The sequence below is a fragment of the Trachymyrmex cornetzi genome, unplaced genomic scaffold (genome assembly GCF_001594075.2).
Source record: "Trachymyrmex cornetzi isolate Tcor2-1 unplaced genomic scaffold, Tcor1.1 scaffold21, whole genome shotgun sequence".
In the NCBI taxonomy this organism is placed as follows: Eukaryota; Metazoa; Arthropoda; class Insecta; order Hymenoptera; family Formicidae; genus Trachymyrmex; species Trachymyrmex cornetzi.
In genome coordinates this window covers 417,021-441,992 of record NW_017296741.1, presented here as the reverse complement: position 1 = coordinate 441,992, position 24,972 = coordinate 417,021, and the positions used below count along the sequence as shown (strand labels likewise).

Here is a 24,972-nt window from a genome sequence, read left to right as displayed (position 1 = left end):
TATAGCAAAGAGACAGTTTATATAAGTATAGGCGAAGAGAGAATGTTTCTTAAACATTTCAATTCTGAAATTATTTTAAGAGTTTGGATATAGAGAGGCAATTTAAATAAAATTCGAGAATCTCTCTTTCGTATTTGGTCTTCCGGTGAGAATAGAACCTTCGCCGTCGCGGAGACCGGCAACAACGTTGCAACGGTGAAGCTCGAGGAAGGCATCGAGGACATCGAGGGCAAACCGGAAACCGGGTCAACGAGGTCAAGTGGCCGGTCGAGTGATCGAATTGGTCCTCGTTAAAAGACTTTAATACGCGAAACTGCAGCAACATGAGATGACGAAGAAACACGTTCAATAGACGACGCTTACCGTCAAAAGTTCTCGTCTCCCTTTCTCTCTTCTTTTTCCCTTTGCATTTTATTTAGTCTCTATTTCTCTTTCTCTCTCTTGTTTTCCGTGTTATACATATAGACACGCTTTGTATTCACCTGCTCGCGAAAGCGCGAGTGCGAGTGCGGTGCTCGTTAACTGAAGCATCCGACCGCAATGATATTGTTGCAACAGCCCTATACCTCTCGAAATTGTGGCTTATTACGATGATATATTGCATTTATTTATGTGGTGCCGTATATTATATATATATATATTTTTTAATGTTTATGACATCAGGAAATGTCTCACTAATGGAAATCTGTTTAAATAAATAAATAATTTTTAATAAATTTAAAATATGAATTTCGAAAAAAATTAGTTTTTAAAAATATTATTGTTGTGTAGATAAATAGAGATAATTTTATAATATTATAAAACTTTTGTATTAGACATTTTTTGATATCTTGAATAATTCCTAAGATATTACAAAAAAGCTAAAAATCGCTTTACATATAAGAAATGATTTCACCTCTTAAAACTTGTTCCGCACCAACTGATATTTTCTATATTTATCTGTTTATATATAATCTAGAAAAAGTTTTATTAAAATTAGAATTATAAGCTTCGAAAGATTCCCTTGTCAGTCCTTACCTCAGTAAGAAGCATCTTCAACAAATTGAAAGAAGGAAATTAAATTAATCAAGATGTAACAAATATATTAAGTTAGAATGGTTATATAATTATTTAAGCTACAATAAATGTAGTGGTAATTTAGCTAGCACGGAGCACCCGTAATGAATTGAGAAGGATAAAACTAGTTGCGATAAATTAAACGTGGTAGTTATAACTAATTGAACAAACATATGTTAAGCACAGTAAATTTTGACAGCGTTTTATTATTTAAGTCATATATCACACATTAGTGTAAACTATAATTATTTTACTTCGCTGATTTTTCCCAGAATTTTCCTCGAATTACAGCTCGCGATTAAATTTAGCGCCTCCGGTCGGACCCCCAGAGTTCAATCGATATTAACCCAGCTCATTATTTATGATTAAATTTTCCCCGCAGTGAACTTGCGTGCTCCATAAATTTTATCGTCCCAGGAACCTCGAAATTATCTTCCCGACGTTATTGATTTGTAGTCGTATGTGTTTTGTACTATGCTTTTTATCGTCAATTTCTTATTTTCATCGTCAAAATCGCATTTCTCCGCGGTTTCTCTATTAACCGCACTTGTAATAAAATGCAACAATATTGCTCCGTCTTTATTACATTCTGTACATATATCTCGAAAATGCATCGGACGGACGTAAATATTCGTAAAAATATATTTATAATGATAATTACATACTTTACATTTACATTAAACGTATTTTAACGTTAACAACGTAATAATTTCGCAGAGCCATTAGGAGTTTAGTAAATTAATTCACATTAATATAATTTATATATTTAAAGAAATATTTAATCGGCACATCAAAACGCGAAAGAAATTTAAAAATAGAGCACGTGAAATATTAATCTCAAATAATTTTAATAAATTTTGTAAAATATTAATGTATTTATTGTATCAGTTTAAAACGAAGTCCTTTTTGAAATATTTTTGTGATCTCTTCGTTTATACAGGTCACAAACTTTAAACATTTATTATAATAACAAACGCATACGGTCACTTTTATTTTTATTATTTCAAGAAATCTACTTATACTATAAGTTTAATTATGTCATTCATTTTAATCATGCGATTAAGAATCAAACGACGCGGCGTTTGCATTGATGTTGGACATTGGGAGTGCAATGTACCGACGTACAGACGATTAGTTCGATCGACTTTACGGACACTTCCGCTTCGGTAACCATATACCGTCCCGTTTTTCTGCTTGTACTCGACATCGTTTGCCACCCTGTCCTTTACGGAAGCACACGGATGTCGAAAGTCACGCCTAGCATGCGATGTGGTGAAAAGGTTGAGGAAACATCGCCGTTACGGTTCAACAGCGTTGATGCGAAGTCGCGCAAGAACGTGCCAGTAGCGCGCGTTTTCCAGGAAAGACGAAGAAAAAATCAAACTGCAAGTTTGACTTCTCCATTAATGGACCTAGTTAACCCTGAAAACGTTGATCGGCGCACAGCCAATTCCTGCACTCTCGTATTTATACTACTCGAATCATTTCTCTGAAAACACATCAGGAGACACGGTAGTGCCTCGGCGCTGAGACAATGCGCAGTTATTTATAAACAGCAATGCAATAAGTGAAAAATATTATTTATTATAATTGATACGTTTAACTTACTGCAAGATAAATTGTAAAATATTAATCTCGAATAATTTTAATAAATTTGGTAAAATATTAATGCATTTGTTGTATGCAGTTTAAACAAGACGAAGTCCTCTTTGTAACGTGGTCACTTTGTTTACAGGTCACAAATTTTAAACATTTATTATATAATGACAAACGCATGCGGTCACAATTTTGGAATATAATAATTATAAAATATTAATTATATAGAATATTTGTAATATCTCTCTCTCTCTCTCTCTCTCTCTCTCTCTCTCTCTCTCTCTGAACATATTGTTTGCATTATAATTTAAATAAACATAATGTTATCATGCACGGGCTATTAATTTTAAAATTAATATATCTATTATGTATGCAATATTCAATGCAGAATGAATATCAATTATTATTGACAAAATTGGATTACATATCTGTAATTTGCTCACCGCCGAATATAATGCCACTAAAATATGACACGTTTTGTCCGTTCGCTCCTTTAAACACGGAAGGCTAAACGGGATGAATGGTCGGACGATCAAAGGCAAATACTCTCTTTCTGCATGCCCACATGGATATGCATGCGTGCATACATTCTGTCTTAAACAAAGGCGAGAGATTTTTCCAAGAGGTAACCATCCGACCGCGACTGTGCATCTCGAGAGTATTGTGTTCTGCCGTCATAAGCAATGTAACTGGCATATGTTCCTAACGTTCGCGAAGAAGCCGAGACTGGAGATGTGAAAGAGCGAGAGAAAGAGAAAGAGATCCCATTGCTGTTTTTGTAATTTTGCGCTCATTACGGCTGTGGCCGAGATATAAGAATATCTTCTTGTCGTATTTCATGATCTACATGTTGCAGCTTAGCTTCGCTATGAAATAAAAGAAGAAGCGATCATATATTGATACAATATAATTGATGCAACAAATGCGCAATGGATTTCTCGAATCTACCAATATTTTCTTTGACTTTAAAGATTAATTTTCTCAAATCTTTAAAGAATGGAGAGTTAGATCGGTCGTTATTCGATCTGTTGTATGATTATTAATTGTTAATCAATTTGATTTAACAGAATATATTCTGTTATTTTTTTTAAGCTCTTTTTTTAATTTTCTGCGACTTTGCCGAAGATCGTGATCTTCAATATATGCAGGTTCTTTGTGTCGAGTGTCACAGATGATCCGAATGTGTCCATCCGAGAAACTCGTTTCCCCCTTTGGAAAAGAGATTCTCCCTTTTCCGCCAGCGTTATCGTGGAAACCGTGACCGAGTTTCTTCACCGCGCGAGTTTTCTTGCTACTCGATAAGCACAATTTAAGTAATGCCAGGAGTAACAAACGATATGACCTTGCTCTTTTGTTCGGTGGTTTCAGAGTTCATTGGTGCTACCGATAACATTTAATGGGGGAACTCGCACTAGGCGAACTTAATGTCGCCTTTAATTCAACTTTTCCCATCTTTTTCATGACCTTTACTCGACTTTCCCCATTCTTTTCATGACTTGTTCATGTTGCTATAATTCCATCATGACAATCGGCACATTGCTATTTCCTGCGTACTAGAAAATATGTTGCAAGTTGATAATCAAAATATTTTTATTTTTTGTACTTAACATTTATTTGTTTCCTTTATATTTATATTTAACAAAATCACTTGGAGAGGATTGTGAAAAAATTCAGTATACGCACTGTCAAAAATGTCATGAAATTTAATATACTTTTAAGTTACACAATTTGAACTTAATTTCATGACATTACATTAAATTTAATGTATTTATAACTGAAAAGTATATTTGTGTACATATACATAAAATTTAATGTATTTTTCATGAAAATTTATGAAATTTAATGTACTTTTTATAAAATTTTATGAAAAGTACATTAAATGTCATAAATTTAATGTACACGTTCATTACATTTAAAAGTAGCTACTGGAACTTAATTTTCAGTTAAATCATTCATTACTTTTAAGTTCGTTCATAACCACGAGCTTCATTTACATTTCTAACAGTGCATGTGACTCTACAGGAAATATCCGGGAGTTGTCTCCGGGAGTTGGCGTTAAAGAGACACATCGACGGCGCGTTTAAGCACTTTAAGTCCGACAGAAAGAAAGGGGGAGTCTCTGAAAATATCTCTTTGTTCAAGACATTCCTCGATATATTTTATCCGCCTTAAATGGCGGCGTAAGCAGGCAGTGACGTGGTGCGCGGTGCAACCGGTTCTCCAAAGCAAAGGGGATCCGCGAACAATGCGGGAGAAATCTTGCGTGCTCGATGACCAAACACGGTCTAAGTCCAACCGGCACCCTCCGCGGGTCGCTTGCGTGTCTCCCTTCGTGGACGACGCACGTGCGTGTCCGCGCGTTTTATACAAGCCGCTCTATATGGCCTCGGCGAAACATAACTGGCGAAGAACGCGTAATACGCTATAAAAGATACTTTATGACTAAAGTATTTAGGACAATCCAATTTAAAGAGATACATGGAAAATTATAAGCGATTTAACTACAGCGATAAGAGAAGCGCGTTGATTTAGTATCCATAGTAAATTTTAAGAAATAGTTATATATTCTATCGACAATTTAATTAAAGAGATAATCGTAGAAATAATAAAATTTAATTTAAGATTTTTGAAACTAATATTTACTTTTATATCACACACTGGTAGTTTTAAAAATTAATTTGAGAATAATAACACATATCTTTACTATTTTTTATACCTATATTAATATCTCTATATTAATATCTCTAATATTCTTCATTTAAAAACTGTTGTGATATTTATAAAAAATTATTCTTTTTTCTTTAATAAATACATATATGTATTTAATACATCTGTATAAAATTTTACAGTTAAAAAGGTTGAAATTTTGTAGTATTAAATGTTTAATTAGTTTTTAGATGAAGGCAGTTTCTTGGCAGTAAATACTTGGAACATAATTTTCTTCTCGATATTTATTTTATATAATTTTTCTCGAGTTCAGTTGGCAACTTGCTCTTCGAAAGATGTTTTAATAAATTTATTAAGTAGGGGGATGATTACGGTCTTCCTCTGGTAATATTATCTTGCCTGACTCTTTTGGTTATCATTAGTCCTGCGATAACATGATAACAGATACGAGGATCCGTATGTGATAAGTGAAGACAAGAATACTTTTGAAAAATGTTTTCAAATGAAATATTTGTTCAACGTTTCTTTCACAAACCGAGCGGAACGATGATAACCAGGATCTTTATTACCAATAATAGCAAAGCGAAAAGTAGAATTGATTGTATAGCATTGGTTAACTTTAACTTGAATTAATCGAAATTTAATTTGAATTTTCGTTTTATTGGTAATATTATAACAGCTCTTGTTATAAATAATTTTTTTAACGCAGAAGTCAGTTCAATCCAATTCTTTAATTTTTAATTTTAATAAAAATCTATACGATCTCTTTTAAAACAATATGTTATAAAATATATTTCGCCCATAGGCTATGTTTATATTTCCATAACTTTTATATATTCTATAGATTTTTCATGCCATGAGAGATTGGCTCTAAAAAGTGTCGTTTCAGTGAGATTGTAAATTTTCATATCATTAATATTTTATAAGACATTTTTATGAGACAATTTCTTAACTCATATTTTCTTGGCTCATTTTTTATTGTCAAGGTATAAATATTATTTTTTATAATATAGATATATATATATATACATATATATGTATGTATACATATATGTGCTTGAGATAGATACAATTGAAACGTCTGAAAGCAGGTAGATTGAATGGGGAAGGAAGATCGAACATCAATCGTCCTAATGACATCCCGTGATTTCAAAGACTCTTTTGTCAAGGAAGATGGAGAACATCGAATTTAGGTACCATTGGTACTTGAAAGGTTATAAGGATACGCGAAGACAAGCAAAATTATCCGCGTCATTCGTTTCCAGCAAATTTTCGCGTATCACAAAAAATATTCAATAAATTCATTTATAAAAATTTTTACTGGAATTTTTTATTAAAAATAGGTTCAAAATTCCACAAAAATGTGAGATAAATTTTTTGTCACTACAGTTGGATCTTAAAGAATGATACAACACTTATATTATATTATTAGAAAATAATTTAAATCATATTAATTAATAATTATGATTTAGCAAGTTAAATCGTTTCGCGCTTTTCTCGTTTGTCCGTAATGTTGAACGTTCTTTCACCAAGAATAATTTTTTGATTGTTTTCTCGTACCTTTTTGTTCTTCTTTTTCACTTCGCCGAAAGTCGGAACAGCGCGCGAGCCGCGAGCTTTTTTATTTCCTGGCACGAATCGGAATTCGTTCCCGTAGCGGACGACGGCGGCGGTCGGGAACAAGACGCTTCCTTCGTCTGGAACGACACTCGAAGAACCCCTAAAGATAGCGACACCCCGCCACGTGTCGACTAGCAGACTTCCGACCGTTTCGTCATCTCAACGGACACTTTCCGCGAAATTTGTGGCGATTTTAGTGCGCCAGCAATCCGAGAAATTACGTCTACGCTGCTTCTTTTCGCAGTTTAAATGTGAGAAATGCTCATTAAATTAAGAAAATGAGTTTGATGATTAGCAATTCCTATAATATGTTATAAGAATCTATTGAATGAATGGACTTTGTATGGAAAAAATGTACAATCTTGTCAAATAATAATTTTAAACAGAATGCATTGCTAAAAAATAAATAGATTCCTCCAAAATGGATTGTTAAAAAATAAATTAAAAATTTATTCTAATGTAATCGGACAACAATTATTCTGGAGATTATTTTTTAGATAGACATAAAGAGAATAGAGATTTAGTAATTTTTTATTTCGAATTACTTAAATCTTTTTTATCTTTAGTTTAATAGTTTATTCGTAAATATGATTGAAACAAAAGTTTTTTAAATGATTATTAAAATTATTATTTTTAAATTATTTTATATTATTTAGAATTAATTTGTTGGATGATTTATACAATATATTATTCATATGTTCATTTATACATGTCTAGTTGAAAATATGTAGTTTAATTGTGCATTATATAGAAAAATTCATCTAACAAAAAAGTACTTAAATCCTTAAATTTATGTAATTATCTTTAAATTAATGTAATTATTCTAAATACAACATCAATGGCGATACAATTTAATAGCAAGCTGAGCTTGTTTCTAATTAATTTCTCGGGCCACATAAATACCTATTCTCCTACATAAGTTTCCATATGCACTATGTTTAGCTGGTACGTTTATGTACAATATATTACATTTACATTTTGCGTAACATGATATATGGTAAATCTCCGTAAACCCTATATAGTCTTTCCCGATCTCGCAGCCTATAATTTACATTTACGGCCGTGCAATATTACGATCTAAAAAGAATATTTAACACGAAATAACTGACCGTGACTTGACATGCGAAAGAATGTTTATGCCTTACTAATTTCCATAGATTTATGATCTTTCACCTTTTTCTTGGCCTTTGCATTCTCTTCTGAAAATTATCTGTAATCTTTGTTTTATTCTATCTATAAAGTTATTCGACAAAATTATACTTTAATAACATTAAGGCTAAGAGACTAGTATTCGTTAAATTTTTATTCGCAAATAAATTAATTACCAAAAATATATAATATATTAATGTATTTAAAGATGAATATTTTTTTAATTTTTTTGACAATAAAGTCATATTATCGTTTAAGGTGAGAAATTAAAATTTCGCGTTTATTATTTTTACCAGGTTTTTATCCGACCTTTTAGTCAATGTATGTTTGTTAGACAGAAAAAGTAATAAAAGAAAATTGATACACAAGTGAAAGGTTAACAAAACAAAACTAGTTTTATGAAAAGGTCTGAAAAATATTTTTCCTACGCAATTTCAAGTACGCTGAATGTTTTTTCAGCACCAGGTGGTTACCCAACAACTTTTTTTCGTTACACAGATAAATGATGATATACAGATAAATCGATATAGATACAGATAAGTGCAAATAAGCATTTCGTATTTGCACACACATACACATCCGTTATACACAAATGTATATCCTGGAATTATATAGTATACGTTTTATCCTCGTTACGGTAACGATCTCGTGTCGCAAAATAATTTCCACTTTGATTCGCTCGCGTTTTCGCGCTTGTTAGCAGCGTGTAAAGAGAAAAGAAAATTTAACCGATTTCTATCAACATGCGACTCAATAAATTGTCGTAATAGTTAACAAATCAATAAAGAAAAAGAAAGAGAAAGAAAGAGAGAGAATTATCATTTTGTAATATCAGCGCCGCATGTACGATCTGATAATGAGTACTTACTGAACTATTTCTCATTAGGTCGGTTGGCAAGTAATCACGGTAATATGCATAAATTAACAGCCCGGCGCACGAGAACGTAGAGTGGTTGTAAATTTGCGAACACGTAGGTTAAATTCAATGTGGATATATTAGATTTTCGGCTTTGAATTACGAACAAATAAAAAACATAGATTTTCATAAATTTCTTAACGAATAAAATATTATTTTGCTTCATATTATTGATTAATAATATTAAATCAATACTATATTTGATAACTTATCTGATAACTTCGGTTACTATATTTGATAACGTGTAAACTTTATATGTAAGATTTTGTTAAAGACAAGTCTTTGAAGGAAAGAACATTTTTTTATCCTAATTTTAATTGTCATTTTATGAATGATTATTTTTTATATATATTCATTTAATATCATTTAACAATTTCTTTTCTCTGTTGCAGCAAAATTATCTCATGAGATTCGGTTACTTACCTCAGACTGATTTGGAAACAGGAAATCTGCGGATGGAAGGCCAACTCAGGGATGCTATCAAAAATCTTCAGGTAAGCAAAATTATAATATAAAGAGAGATAAGATTTCATCCCGTCGTAAGATACAAACGAGAAACCGTGTAGTAATTTAATACCTCCACTCTTGTAGGAAAATACTATTGAATTAATGGAAAAGCTATTGGAACGTGAATAGTGGACAATACTAGATTCAAAGGGTTTTCCAATTATTATTTCCAATCGTTTCCAATTTTTTTTTGAGTCCAATAGTATTTTTCCAAACAGACAATTTTTATTTTTTTAAATAAACTTTTTTTTATATATTGCGCAGAATTTTTATGCAATTTGCTTATACAGTTTTAGAATTTTAATGAAATGTTTTATTTAGTTCTCTATAAATTTATAAATAAAATTTAATTACATATTAACTTCTGTAATTTGGCTTACATTAATTATTATTTTCGTTGCAATTTACGTAACATTTGAAGTAATACAAGAATTACCAAATAGAGTTTACATCCCAATATCACCAACAGAGTGACTTTTTTTATTCACTCTCAAAAATGCTATCCATCGATTCCCTGGAAGCTGTCGCGAATCGATAGGAATTCTGTCGGAAGAAATAGAAATGTCCTAAGGGATTTCGTCAAATGCTGCCATATATCTTTATTCTCGATTCACATGCAAATCTTCATTGAGTGAACGCGCGAGAGCGGCATTCTTACTATTTTTCTCTCGCAAATGTCTGCATTCTTAATCATTATCTGAGAGCAATAGGGCTGGATGGATTGCTGATCGATGGGCACAAACGCGAGATGAAACTCATCGGAATGCTTCGCATATTCTAATCTCAGACCTAAAGCTCGGGTTCCATCTGTAGACTATGTCTCTCGATGGTTTTATCGATAATCACGTTTGTCAGATTCCGGGCGCGTTTCTGGTTGAAATGTTCGAAAGCGTTTATCTCTGTTCAAAAAGATATAAAAAGATCTCCTTAAACTAGAGGAAGCGATTATGTTTTCCGAGAAAAGCTGGGCAAATGATAAAAGGGAATATTTATCGTTTAAAATGCTTATCGTTTAAAGGGAGATATTAATTCAAAGTGCAGTGCGGCATAGATTCATTGATTATTTATTATATTTCGATATTTTTATTAAAAAATGTTATATTGAATTTTATATGTAGAAAACAAATAAAAAGAAAGAATATATTTCTATCTTTAATATAAATATTTTATATATTTATTTTGATTTATAATTTTTTAAATAAAAAATATAGAAACTTATTATGGAAAAGGAGAATGTTTCTCGATTTTTAAAAATATTGATTAGATAATATATAAAATAAATGAAATTTTCAATTTGTGATATTTTTTTCAGATACCTAAAATAAAATTATATATATGTATAGACATAAAATAAAATTTCAGTTTTATAAATATGCTAAATCCTGATGAATCGTGTATCTTTCTAATTTTTAGAAATTCGGTGGTATTCCCATGACAGGGGAAATTGACGAGGCAACAAAGAAGTTAATGAAGGCCAGGAGATGCGGAGTATCGGATCATCCAGATCCCAGATTCGCGAAGACAAGGCATAAGCGTTTCACCATCCATGGACAACAATGGCCGTATCGAAATCTCACTTGGAGGTAAATATACCTTGTCATATCGACAAAATAGAGTAATCTTAATATACAATATAATTACTGAGAATAGTAAAACACGGCATAAATCAGATATGTAAAATAAGACAAGATTAACAAAAATACCATCTTTTTAAAATATATTAAATCATGCGTTAAAATATTATAATTAAATATATTATATTAATACATTATTATATATCTCAATTTTTTTATCTGGAAAAATCGAGAACAAAGTCATGCAGTTTACCTTTGGTTGAAAATCGTTACTCAAGAATCCGTATAATTTCACCGACGAGGTCGCGGATGAGTTGCAAGTCACGCGTTGTTGAGATGCGACGATTTTCACGGCGACGAAAATTGGCGGACGGATTTATTCGCGGCTCGTCGAGGAGAACGATAATAATATCCCCCGTGTTTCTCGACGCGACGATAATTCATCTGTGGGGTACCTGTTGGTCTGAGTCGCTCTAAACAGGATGTCTGGCCCCTTAATTGCGAGCTTCCTTGTGTCGGGACCTCGCCCCGCATTAACGCACTAACCCGACTCGGAAATGCCATTGACATTGTTGGTACTCGGCCAACAGGCGAACCTTCTGAAATCTCTCGCAAATTGTAGAACGGTGAAAATGCTGCAAGAGCATTTTCTTGAAAAGATTAGACACGCTTTAGTGTGCCAAGACGATATTTGCTTTTCTTGACACGCGAGTCTCCATTATCAGAACATGCTGTGAACTTTAAATACTTGAGTCTTCGAAAACATGCCTTTTATTTTTAACATGTAACATTTTTTCTGTTTAATTTTGTAAACAAAATGTTTCCTCAGAAATTCGTGTAGTCTAAAAATACATTTCATTTCGGTAAGTATCTATATTAGTATCATCAAGGTTTCAGCCTTGATGATTTCCGAATAGATATACAAAAATAAGATATAACATTTTCTTATTTACTCTTTATATGCAACTAAAGAATTTGAAAAAGAAACTAATATATTGATTAGTGATCAGTATGATTAGTGATTAAAACGTATATTTACGCTTAGTGATTTAAATTTATTAATAAATACAGTATTAATTGGTTATTTTTTTTATTATTTATGGTTGAGCTTGAAGAATCAATTAATTTTAATATTTGCGAATATGTATTGAATATCAACGATAAAACAGATCTCTGTTGACTTGAATAATGCCGGTATCACAGAAAACTAACAGATTCGCGTTGATACGAAGAATAGCTGCAATATCGACTTTACTTTGATGCGTCATGTGGCACCCTCTAGCCAATCAATTGATAGACGTGACTTTATTGATTTATAATTAAACCGCGTTAATTAAACAAAATATTGAATTATGAAATAATTCGCATTTACATTTATTTGTCGGAATAATTTGTATCGTATTTATTGCGTCATGATTGCGATATTTTATCTTGTTTTTACACAAGCTTATCTATAAAAATTATAATTTTTTTATTGATATAAAAAATATAATTTGTTTAGCTAATGTTGTCGCTTAATTATTTTTTGATAATTATACGTTTTGAAATATTATAGAAGATAAAATAATATAGAAAAGTTGAAATAATATGTAGAAAAGATTTATTTTTAACGATGCAATTTCAATTTATGATACATGCATTACACAGATTGCACATTTATGCCAATATATTTTTACTTTTTATCGTGTTTATATATGTCACTTTGCAAACTAGTGTAATTTTTAATGAACATCATAAATGTCCTAAAATTTTAAATTTGTTAGACTACATTTATACAGCAGAAAAAAGAAATAATTATTATTATTGAACAAACAAAATATGTTAAAATCGACAGAATTGCTTGTTTTTCTTACGGCTCGTAATTTATTATCGCTATTACTCTCGTTAATTAACTGCCGCATTGTTTAAAGTACATTTACGTATTCCCGAGTTGCACTCTTCGTGACTGTTACTATCTTGTACGATATTTAGCGTGGTCGCTAATATTCATGTATGCTAATTAGCTCGAATCGTACAATGAGCCCGTTAATTAGCCACCTTAATGAACCGGATCTTCAGTCGACAGCGAGAAAGATCACGAAAAATATCTCCGTAATTTTCACTCTCGCCGGGAAATTCTACGGCGACCGAACCCAAATTAAAGTGCGTATCGACATGATTGAACAGATCCAGCAATTAACTTCGTTATCCGGTTATCATGCTACAATTCCCTCACGAATTCAATGAATCCATGCAAAAAGGCCAAAGCCGAACAACCAGCCCTTTGTGTACAATTTCGATGGGGGCAAATTTGACAGATTTTCGCGCGTGCCGAAAACGAGGGTTCGTTTGCGTTCCTAACTAGGCTCTATTTGTTCCTTCCGGTGCGCTTGGTATCAAAGGAGGATACGAGTTTTTTTTATGGAGAGAAGTTTGCGAGACTTTGTGAATTAAAAATTCCATTTTACAATAATTCGTATTTTTATTTCATTTTATTTTCGTATTTTTATTTTATTTTTAAGTGCATTTCTTTATATAAAGGTTTTATTTTGTGTATTTAATAATCCATGTCGCGGTTTGTCTTGAAAATTTTATCCTCGGTCTGATGAACCTTTTTTTTTAAAATGAACTTTTCTAGTAAAAATACTTACATTTTGTCGCTTCTTAAACATATAATTATTTTTATGATTAACAGAATTTTTTTTTTTTTTTCATTTGCAATTAAGTGCGATTTTAAGTGTGGGATTACGGGAAAGAATTAGAGTAGAGACAAGCTCTGTGTCTTAATGGAGAATGTGGGGTAAGAAATTAACGACGACGGCACTTCCGCTAATTTTCTTCACGATCTTCCAAGCGAGTAACTCGTCGAAATTAACGACGTCTTTGGAGTTTCGAACATGAATTTTATATGCCTTCGTCCCCATAAATTCCATTTTCCTTTTCTAAAATTTAAGTAAAGTACTTGAATGGAAGTTATAATTCAGAACAGATTTTTAATAAACAAATAATATCAAAGGGCTTCGTACCAAGCTGGATATTTCTGCTAAATAGTTTTTTATAAATAACGGATCAAAATTGATAAAATAATGTATAAACAATAATTAAGCATAAATGTTTCGACCCTAATCGGCTCATTCTCAAATATTTTAATTAAAATTGATAACGAATGACGCAATTATAATACTCGCATGTTACAAATTTAGTTCCTTGAAGTAAATAGATGCAATATGACCCAATTCCTAGAAGCAATCTCATGAACCTTAGTTGTAGGTGTTTTTGTCATAGAAATCATCAAGGCGATCAAATTTCGATGCTGTATGTCGTTAATAAAACTACTCTCAGCAACAATAGAGTCAACCGATACAAAGAAATTTTTTAGACTATAGATAAATGAAATTAAGAAAAATAGAAATTATTAAATTAGAAATTACTTAGAAACTTAGAATATAGAAATCCATAAAAGCGCTTTATGCCTCTTATAATAACCGTATAGTCTATTGTTTTAGTGCAGCAATGCTAAAAATATGACTGTAAAGTTCAATTTTATGTATTCTAATCCATTATACTAACGGAAAATTTTGCAATCAAGAAACTCAGATTTTTAATATTTATATACATATATAAATCACCGAATATAATGTAAGAAAGATATATAATAATATTTTAAAGAAACATCCAGGTTTATTAATATTTTTATAACGCAAAATATTGTTTTCATATTTCATTATATTATATTTGAAGAAAATTACATGTTTTACAAGTTTGAAAACTTTATAATATTATAATACTTAAAAAATAGTAACTATTAGTGTAACAAATATTTTATGCTGGGCTCTTGTGATATGGGATAGTTGCAATATGAGAATTGTATGTGATTTAGAATTCTGGACAAAAGGAGATGTTGTAGTATTGGCTTAAGAACCGTCACTGTTTACGGGACAGAATGTTTCCAAGGTTGACTACGTGAGCCGCGAAAGCATAGTAGGATTCGTTGTCGTCTTGTACGCGACGGTTTGTACAGTCAACTGGACTTTGAAGAGATAAAGATAAATCCCCAAGCTGAAAGTCGGAAGTTGATCCATCGTGTTTGTCTTTGCGATATATCAGAGAAAAGTCGCTCTATAAAATCGGGAGGATACGTTTTCAGTATGATATCAAAACGTTTCTCTCGATCGCGTTGGAATCTTAAGTAAAGCAATAAAAAGGAATAAGAATACTGTTTACTTGTAAAATTTCATCTGCAAAATACATCCATGATATAACAAGTGAAAAAATTGCTATTTTTATCAATTATTTTATTGATATATTATGAAAGAAAATTACTTTATTAATTGTATTAATAAAGTAAAATTAATTTTTCTTTCTTATTATAGGATACAGAATTAATTTTTTAATAAAATGTTCAAATTTTGATTAGAAATATAGATACATACATACGGAGAAAACATATATTTATTTATCGTTGGAATATAAAATGCAGTTGTCTATTCTGTTTGAGAATTATACAATATTTTAAGTGTTAAAAGCCTAACTTTGCTTTCCGCTGTTTTAAAAAAAATAAGCTTCTACAACTTCTGCTCTTTATACATCGAAATAATTAGTGCGACTCCATTATCGTTGCTACGCCGTAAAAATACTCAAGAGTCTTAAATAAATATTTTCTTAATGATAGTCATAAACAAGAAGTTCACGAATTATTTAATCGGAACCATCCATGAATTTTTCAGATAGAAATCGACCAAATAATAGCAACGTAAAAAGTATTGACACAGCGTTATACGTTCCTGTGATAGGAAGTTAGCTTTTTCGTGAAAAGGTCAAAGATTAGTTTGATATTTTCACCTCTGTTTTTTTATTTATTTCTATTTTTCTTTTTATTTCACTCTCCTCTTTTCTCCATTTAACTTTATTCAATATCGAATGCCAAACTTCGAAGTCGAATGCATAAAAGAAGGCGACCCGGCTTCTGGAGAGTATGGAAAATTTCGTAGCCAAACGCTGGGAGCAAAATTAACCAAGTTAGTGGAAATCTCGGTCCTTCTTGGAGAGCTTCTTTCCATAGATTTTTCGTAATGTGCAATTTTGTGTAATGGAATATTTAACGTCGCGGAAAATAAATGGACGTTTGTTAAAAAATTTATAAATTTTTTTTGCTAATTCTTATAAAAAGATTTAAATTATATTACTACTTACGAAATTTCTATCTATACGCTTATAAATTTAATTTATTTAATCCGATCGTTCAAAACGTCTTTGTCATGTTAAGATATTATTTCTCATTTTATTAGTGTCCATAAAGTGCTCTGTGACAGAACCGCTATATTAAGTCGCTTCTTAACAAAAGCTCCGTATGATTCCCCACGTTTGAAATATTACGAGCATTATGTTGAAATGGTAGCTCATTCTGCCCGCAGCAAGCGAAACATTTTCGTGCATTTTACACGGATGTGGCGAAATTCACTAGCCAGAAACTGGAGCACCGTCGTTTTATGGCGTTTCCCTCGTGTGCTGTTGCCGGAAGAAAGAGTGCCTGAAGTGCAAATTGAATCGGAAATACATATGCGAGAAAATTTTTGCGCGAGTGTTGTCGAGATTGAAGCTATCAATCAAAGCAGCAATTGATATAAAAATATGACATATTACATTTAAAAATACGTCAATTTTTGCAATTCGCACGAGATATGCATCTCTATTACAGAAATTGCAAAGGCATGCTCGGCAATTTTTCATAGATGTTCCCATTACAATCAAAATAAAGTAAATAATAGAAGAAAAAGAAAGTCAGTATATATAAACAAAATTAATTTGGCAGGGAATAGATTAATATATATATATATATTTTTTTTTTATTTCAATATGAATATATATACTATGTCAAAAAATATATATGTATATAAGATTAATAATATATATCATAATATAATTTAACGCATTATATATCTTTATTACATTTTCATAATACTGAGAAATATAAGTAAGGTATTCGCATTCGATTGCTATAGTTTCAGGATATTACTATAATTATCGCCAGGATATTTGAAATCAAAAGAGAACATCTTGTCGATATTGGTAATTCGGATACGGCCAAGAGATTATCGAATAATAGACTCATTAGGAAAACAATGTGTGTAGCGCAATTTCCGTTTCTATTCACAATCAGTATTTTTCGTCTCATTTCTCATGAATCTTGCTTTTTGCCATCCAGTTAATGGTTGTCTATTGTTTGCAAAAAAGAAAAAAAATTGTTACATAAATTTTTATACTAAATATTTTTTTTATTCTTGTTGTGTAGAGTGACATTTGTGACTTTTTTTGCGATAAAACAAAATCATGCATTTATAAATTAAACAATTTGTATTACAATATACATTATTTTATTCATTTCTTTTTCTTTACAAAGAGTTTGAAATTTTACAAGCTTATTTAGTTTATTAATTTAAAGATTTTTCCATTTATTTAAAAATTACGAGAAAAACATTTATAACGTAGGAAAAAATTATATTTTTAAATTATTGTAAATTAATTCTTTTAGTAATATTTCTGGTATAAGTCCGCGTTGAATTTTGAAATTATATAATTAAAAGTCTGTACAAAAATGTTTTTCCTTTTGCGGATTTTCTCGAAAAAGATACATTTTTATTTTGCTGGTACTGCAGTTTGACATTTATACGTGGAAAATGGTAGATGTTCTTTCGAGGTCAGATGTCAACATTTTTAAAGGGCAATTGGGCGATCCATACATCTACTCACAAAGGGCGCCGTTCTATACACATAGTTTCATCTCAAATTGATGAGTTCGGATCGACCACGTATTTTCTCGTCAGCGAGAATATTTTTCTTGATATCCGACCCGGGAAAAATCAACGTGCACAATATTCTGTACAATATTCGCGAATTATGCTGCGCTCTTCACTCGTGGTTCAAATTTTACGACTCTTGGATATATGAATATGATTACACTCACTTGCACGAAAAAATTTATGGCCATTATTCGCGACGCTTGAATTATTTACAGTACGCGAAAAAATTTGCAAATACGTCGACATAATATTGGAGTTCTCATAAATTATTCTAGCGACTAGAATTTTTGCGATCAAAATTTTGACAACTATAATTTTATGATATGTTGAAAAATATTCGTTTAATAATTACTCTAACATTGTAAAAAAAAAAATGGAAGGAAATGGCATGATTTTAAATTACTTTTATTTTAAGCTTAATATATTTTTAATACATAAGTTTTTTAATATAAAATATTAACAAAGAAATATGATTAAAAATTGTTCGGCAGAAAACAAGGTATACTTAATATTAAAAACTTTTACGAAGTATTAAAATATGTAATATTGTTTTAAGAAAAAAGGTAGCAGAATCTTTTTATAAAAAAGATTATCAATTATTGTTTTTCTGAGTTTATACAAATTATAAGTATATATACATTTTCCTTTTTCGGATATACACATTTCTTGAAAAATTGTAAATAAGTGACTTATTAATTTTTATTAATTCATTTATATATATATTAAAGCATAAAGATTTTGATAAGAGAAGTGTGTAGAGAATCTAATTTCCAAAAATACTTTGACCTGTATTTTATTAAGAAAAACAACTGTACATTTTTGAAGATAAGATAGACACGCACATAGATATATCACAGTCCTGGAAAAGTTAAGACCAGACAATTATAAGTATTTTCAATTTACCGGCAAGAAAGAAAGATAATGTATGTTCATCATACGTTTTCTCTTTCTTTTTCTTCATATTTTTTTTAGATATGTCCTGAATACGCTGATGAATAAGAGAAAATGTTTTATTCTTGTGCTGATTTTTCTCTCGTTTCTCTATAGTCGTGTTAGATTTGATTTTTATTATTTTTCTATCTTTCTGTCTTCTTTAGATAAGATTAAAAACCAGGGTTGCCACAGACCTAGAAAACCGGGAAAACCGGGAAAAATCAGGGAAATTGATATTGGTCATGGAAAACCGGAAAAAGTCAGGGAAAAATGTAAAAAAGTCTGGAATTTTGAAATTTGCTCACAATTTCCTTAAACTGCTCCTATTTTAAATAATTGTTATAATTTTTTAATATTATATCTGACGTTTATAATGAAATACGTTCAAAATTTGCACATTTTAAACAATTTTAATAAAATAATTAAAATTGATATTTTATTCAGTATTTTTATTTGATCGATCTTTTTCGTAACTGCATTCTTTTTTCCAATACTAATTAATTTTTTGTTGGCTTGAATTTGTACCCAAAATTTTAGTATGCTACTAAGCTTTTTTTGCGTTGTTTTTAATAATATAGTCTAGCTTTCCTACAACTTTTGACTTTAAATGTGTTAAAATTTACATATTTCATATTTGAAAATTTTTCATTTTCATCTAGAAAACCTGGAAAAGTCAGGGAATTTTTAAATTTATTTTCTGTGGCAATCCTGGAAACTTACAAAAATAGAATTTCTTGAATAAAAATTTTGCATGAAAATCTTGTACTAAAATAATTTACTTAGAAATCTTATCAAGCGACGCGGTATCTATCACTAGCTTTATCTGAAGTTTTGACATCAACAAACTTTAGATTAAAATAACTCAGAAACTAAAACCGCAATAAAAAATCTAAAAACACTTTTATTAGATAACGTTATCGGTAACTTTGCAACTAGTCCGAATAAAATTGGTGCAATCAACACTGAGATTTGGAGATCCCAAAAAGGGACCATTTCAGATTTTCTGATTCTTCCAGTCGTACGTGTGACACATTTACATATAAAGCGTTTTGTCCATTAAGCTGTCTTTCACAATGTCTTCATTCAATTAATTACATTAAAATTAGCATTATAAGTGAACATTAATGCACAAACATATGTAATAATTTTCAATATACATGAGATTATACATTAATCAATATACATGAGATAAACAGAGAGAAAATGAAAGAGAGAGAGAGAGAGAGAGAGAGAGAGAGAGAGAGAGAGAGAAAGGGACAACGGACGAGTCATTTACGACGGATGCCAAGTTTTTTCTTCACTATAATCCAGTTGACTATTTTAGTTACTTTCAATATATCTTGTGCGTCTTGCGTTATGAAATACTTGGCTAATTGCATTTTCGTATCCGTTTTTTATTAAAAGGAATGTAATATTCGATACCTTTTTTATACATTTGGCGTATATTTTTTCTTTTTTAAAAAGGTATTTTTTATGGAATATTGAATTTTGAAATCTTGAAATTTGATTGTCATCAAATCAAAAATATCAGGATAACCATGAGATGATATATAATATCTAGATACATGTTTATCAGAGGTTTCACTACTTATTCATAGTATCTTTATGTGAATAAAATATCAAATCCGAAATGCTGATTTCAGCGGTGTTTTGAACAATGGCCGTCTTACTTGATGAATTCCGTGATGAACGACTCATGGGTTCTGCTGTCCATGAAATAAAGCGTCGCTCTTCAACGCACGTTATCCTGTAACTCAAATGTCGCGTCGACATATCGCGCGTATTTATGTCCGCGAGAATAAATCGTACACGGTTATATATTTTTGTAATAACAATAAGAACATTTTATTTCAAAAAACGTTTTTGTATTTTATTGAGTTGGAAAACAGGTAGAGATATATTTAAAAAGAAGTCATAAATGCAAGAATTGACTGAAAAAATAGCATACAAAAAATAAAAAAGATAATACAGTTTAAAATCAAGATTATAACAAAAAACATAAAAAATATATACGTATAAAACAATTTTAAAATAGCTGTTTAATCTGTTTATTGTAAAAGTTGATCTCTTAAAAAAGTTTATGGTTTGAATTTTAAGCTTTTAAGCTTTAATTTTAACGTTTAGTATCGGATATATAATTTCGATATTTTTATAATTTAATTTTTTTTACGAGATAATCATAACAATTAGTATTATTTTTGTTAAGAGTTTAATGCTCTTAAGATTCTTTGCTTAATTTTAACGCCAGTCTGCTTCGCCAATTTCGATTCGATTTTCCTAAGCTATAATTAGACATCAAATACGAGTGTGGGTATTAATTAAATGAAGGATAAGTGTAGTTTAAGGAGTCTTGCCAGTGTATTATTTTAAATGTTCTTTTATTTTCGCGCGCATGTTTGAGCGAAAGCTTTTCTGTGAAACTTCTGCCACGCGGTAATTAAAAACTCGCGGAAAATAGAGGTCAAGTCTCGAGTAAGTGCGCTAATTGACCTGACTCCGTGATGGACAATCGCGTTTTATTCACTGGACATAAAGTTTTCGATTTTCGTCTTCTCGCCTCAGAACGAAGTCTTATACGTTTCTCATTTCGAGAGATATACGGATTCAATACAACAAGTTGAATAAGTACGCATTAATATTTAATAATCGAGTTCGGGGTTTTAATTATTTAAAAGCTCACGGATTATTTTTGTATTACGATCATTCGTTTTTTAAAGACCTGCGCATTAGCAATTAATTACAAATAATAATTTCTATGTAAATGTAAAATGTTAATGATTTTATTTCTTTATTTTATTATTTAGTTGTTTTTATTTATTATATTTTATTTTGGCAATCACAGCTAATGTTTAAAAAAAAATTTTCAAGTATTTTTCTACTTAGAACTTCGAGATTTTAAATCTCTGCACTAGATTTTGTGAGGGCCAATTTAATTCCCGCAATTGCACCGTGATGGCTAGATAATTATTATAAGCGATCGGAAAATAGATTATGGTCGAAACGGCCATAATGATAGCCGCCAAACTCAATAATTTGAATTTCAGCAATCGGAGCCTCGAGCACGTTGGTCATCGATTCTCATTAATCACTCATTAACATCGTTCGCAAACTTCAATTAATCTACTTTAACGGACATAAATTGATCCAAAGAATTTTTATGGAACTGTGTTATTTCCATATAACACTTTTTTATTATAAAGTGAAAAGAATCTTGAGAAGTAATACTGTACAGAACAAAAATACAATAATGAAAAAATTTCTCTTTGGGCAATTTATTTCAGAGAAACTTTTACATCACGACGATAAATTTTTTAATGTACGATTTGTTTTTTATTTAACATTTCTCTTCGTATTAGAGACTGTGCAAAATAAGTTTCAATTGGAAATGCTCGAAATGGGATGAATTAAATACGAAATGGGAATGAGATACTTCGTGGGTTACAGCAAAAGTATATATAGCGAGGCCAAGAGTCGATTTCCCGCGGACAATGGGGTCGTCGGAGCTTCAACGAGAAGTGAGAAATACGTGAGGAGATGGCAGTCGTTATGTGCCTTGTTAAATTTGATAGAAAACGAGGCACGAGCACGAAATCGCCGGTCCAAGTGGATTGGATTCCGTGTGTGGAAAATTGAAATAACAGCGTTGATAACCGAACATTTCGTTGCGATACCACAATTCTGGTGTGCCATTGACTTTGAAACGCCATACTATCCTATATAAAAATTTTATCATGTCTCTCACAATATATAGCCAGTCCAGTGTTTATTCCCTTACGTTAATATGATTATATACCAGTCATTATACACAAATCATTTTTTTTATTAAAAAAAACAGAAATAATATTAAGCAATTGATTTGTAGGTTAAATGAATAAAGATATTAAGTAATTTTAAAATTGGATAATTATGGAAATATATAAATATGCGTATAATTTGCTAAAAAAATTTAATTACGCGTTAAGATAACGAATTTAATCGTTCAGTTAATATCTTTTTATTCTCTACGAAGATGCGAGTCTACGAGAAGATTATAAAGTTCGTAAAATCCAAAAGAGGGATCATTGATCGAGAAAGACATGTGAGAGAAGTTGAAAGTAAAAAGAAGAAGAGACATGAGCAAGGTGCGCGTGAGTGCGATAAAAAGGAAACGAGAAAGTGGCAGCCATATTGATGAGAGTCGAACATATCGTTGCTTGGAGGGTGACGAACCCTTCAAAATCTGACTATTTCTGACGGCTGTGCGCCATCGTGTGACTTGGAAATTAGTAGATCAAGAAAAATGAAAGAGCATAATTTTTGGATATAATAGACTGTTACTCCCGGCTGTTGCCAACAGAAAATTCGCATAGGAATAAAGAGAAAAGAAAATAAAAATTTATTGTATTTTGTGTAAAAATTCCTTCAAATAAGATAAAAAAATATCACAAGTGAATGTATTGAAATACAGAAAGAAGAATTTATTATAATATTGAATAAAGAGAGCGATTATAGTGATACATTACAGGATATTACCGATATTATTATCGTAGTGTGGACTTTGTAGATTTAACTGTTACCATCAATATATACAATGTGATTGTACTCTTCACATAAAAGAATATCTTGAAGATTTTGTGCTCTTCTCGCCCCTCGTGTGATTTAACTATACGTGTCTATAACAAACCATTATATAACGATTAACGGCTATTAACACATTGCGAGACAATATATCAGCTGGGAGAAGCAGTGTGTTAGTGCAGGAGTTTGAATAGGGATCCTCTTGAGAGAGGGAAAGGTGTTCGTCTCTTGTGTGGCTTGCAGGTCAGCCACAATAATCTCTATTGTTTGTAGCAATTAAACCTCGTCGTTTTGCCGGAAAATCCTACTATAAGAATTGGAGTCTCTCTCTTTCTCTCTTTTACTCTCTCTCTCTCTCTCTCTCTCTCTCTCTCTCTCTCATATTTCTCTTTTCCGTGTGGATGGATTACGTCTCTCGATCGTGCGCGACATATGATTGGCCGCCATTGTCCAGAGTTCATGGCGATCCTGAACAAAGGACTCGTCGTCAACAGTCTGTCATGGTGGCTCCATTGTCTTCCAGTTTGTTTGCGTTATCCGTGAGAGGTTGGTTTGCGTTGTGCAAACTTCGACCCTTGGCACGAACCCTCTGTCCCTCTCTGTCCTCCCCCTCTCCTCCTCACTCTTTTTCTCTATCTTTGTTTATCTCTTTTGCTGCATTTTACTGCATCCTGTTCATCTCTCTTTTTAGTCAGTATTTCGCTCGTACCGACCCCATACGCGAGTTCTCTGCATTTCACCGAACGACGACCAACGGCAACTCAATTAAACTGAGCTGACTTAATGCGATTATTACAAATTCTCCAAGGGCTAAAATGAATTTGAAAGCGCTAGTCATCCGTTACAAGATTAAGAAAAATAAATAAACTTTGCTACGGTATAAGAGATATCTACACAGTTCTAAAATTTTACCTAAGTTAAAGGAATTTTATCTAAATCTATTTTTCAATTTTTTACTCATTTATACATTAATAAAATTAAATATAAGAATATAAAAATTTTTAATTTATAAAATAAACTTAAATTTAATAACAAAACTTTTTTGTTATTAATTTAAAATGTTAATATTTTAAATTTTAAATTCTTAAGGTTAAAAAATTTTTGTATTTAAAAATGTTTTTTACTGTGAGAGTTTAAAAAGATTTGAAATTAAACGAAAATTTAAAAAATTGAATTAAATTTTTAATTTTTTAAACTTATGACTTTCAAAATTGGATTTCTGGAATTAAAGATTAAAAATTTCCAAATTAAAAGAATATTTTAGTTTGATTTAAATTCAAAATTTTTATTTACAATAATTTGTTTTAATTCAATTCTGAAAAATATAAATGAATTATTTATGTATGAATGCGTTCAATCAAATAAATTAAAATTATGGCTCTGACTTTGAATTAGTGATCTACTGTAGAAAAATGAGTATACGGTGTTTTCAATAAATCGCGCGCGCGTGCACGCTTATAGTGCGTGTCTGTTGTGTTTATAAAGGAGCAATTTCTTTCAATCGTATACATGTTATGTCGTTGTTTTCATTAAATTGGTGTCAAAGCTGGAGATTGCTGTCAAGTGAAAATGTGTGCACACGTCACTTTGCTTTCGAGGCAACGAAATGACAGTAGGA

The 24,972-nt window shown here is 31.0% G+C and overlaps 1 protein-coding gene across 1 annotated transcript in view; it reads left to right on the top strand.

Moving 5' to 3' along the window:
- The window catches only part of Mmp2 (Matrix metalloproteinase 2), a 188,325-nt gene that overhangs the window by 55,413 nt on the left and 107,940 nt on the right, over positions 1-24,972 (top strand). Inside the window, exons 3-4 of the mRNA XM_018505661.1 lie at positions 9,397-9,498; positions 10,925-11,094. Of these exons, the coding sequence (XP_018361163.1) occupies positions 9,397-9,498; positions 10,925-11,094 (272 nt within the window). The remainder of the gene's footprint in view (positions 1-9,396; positions 9,499-10,924; positions 11,095-24,972) is intronic.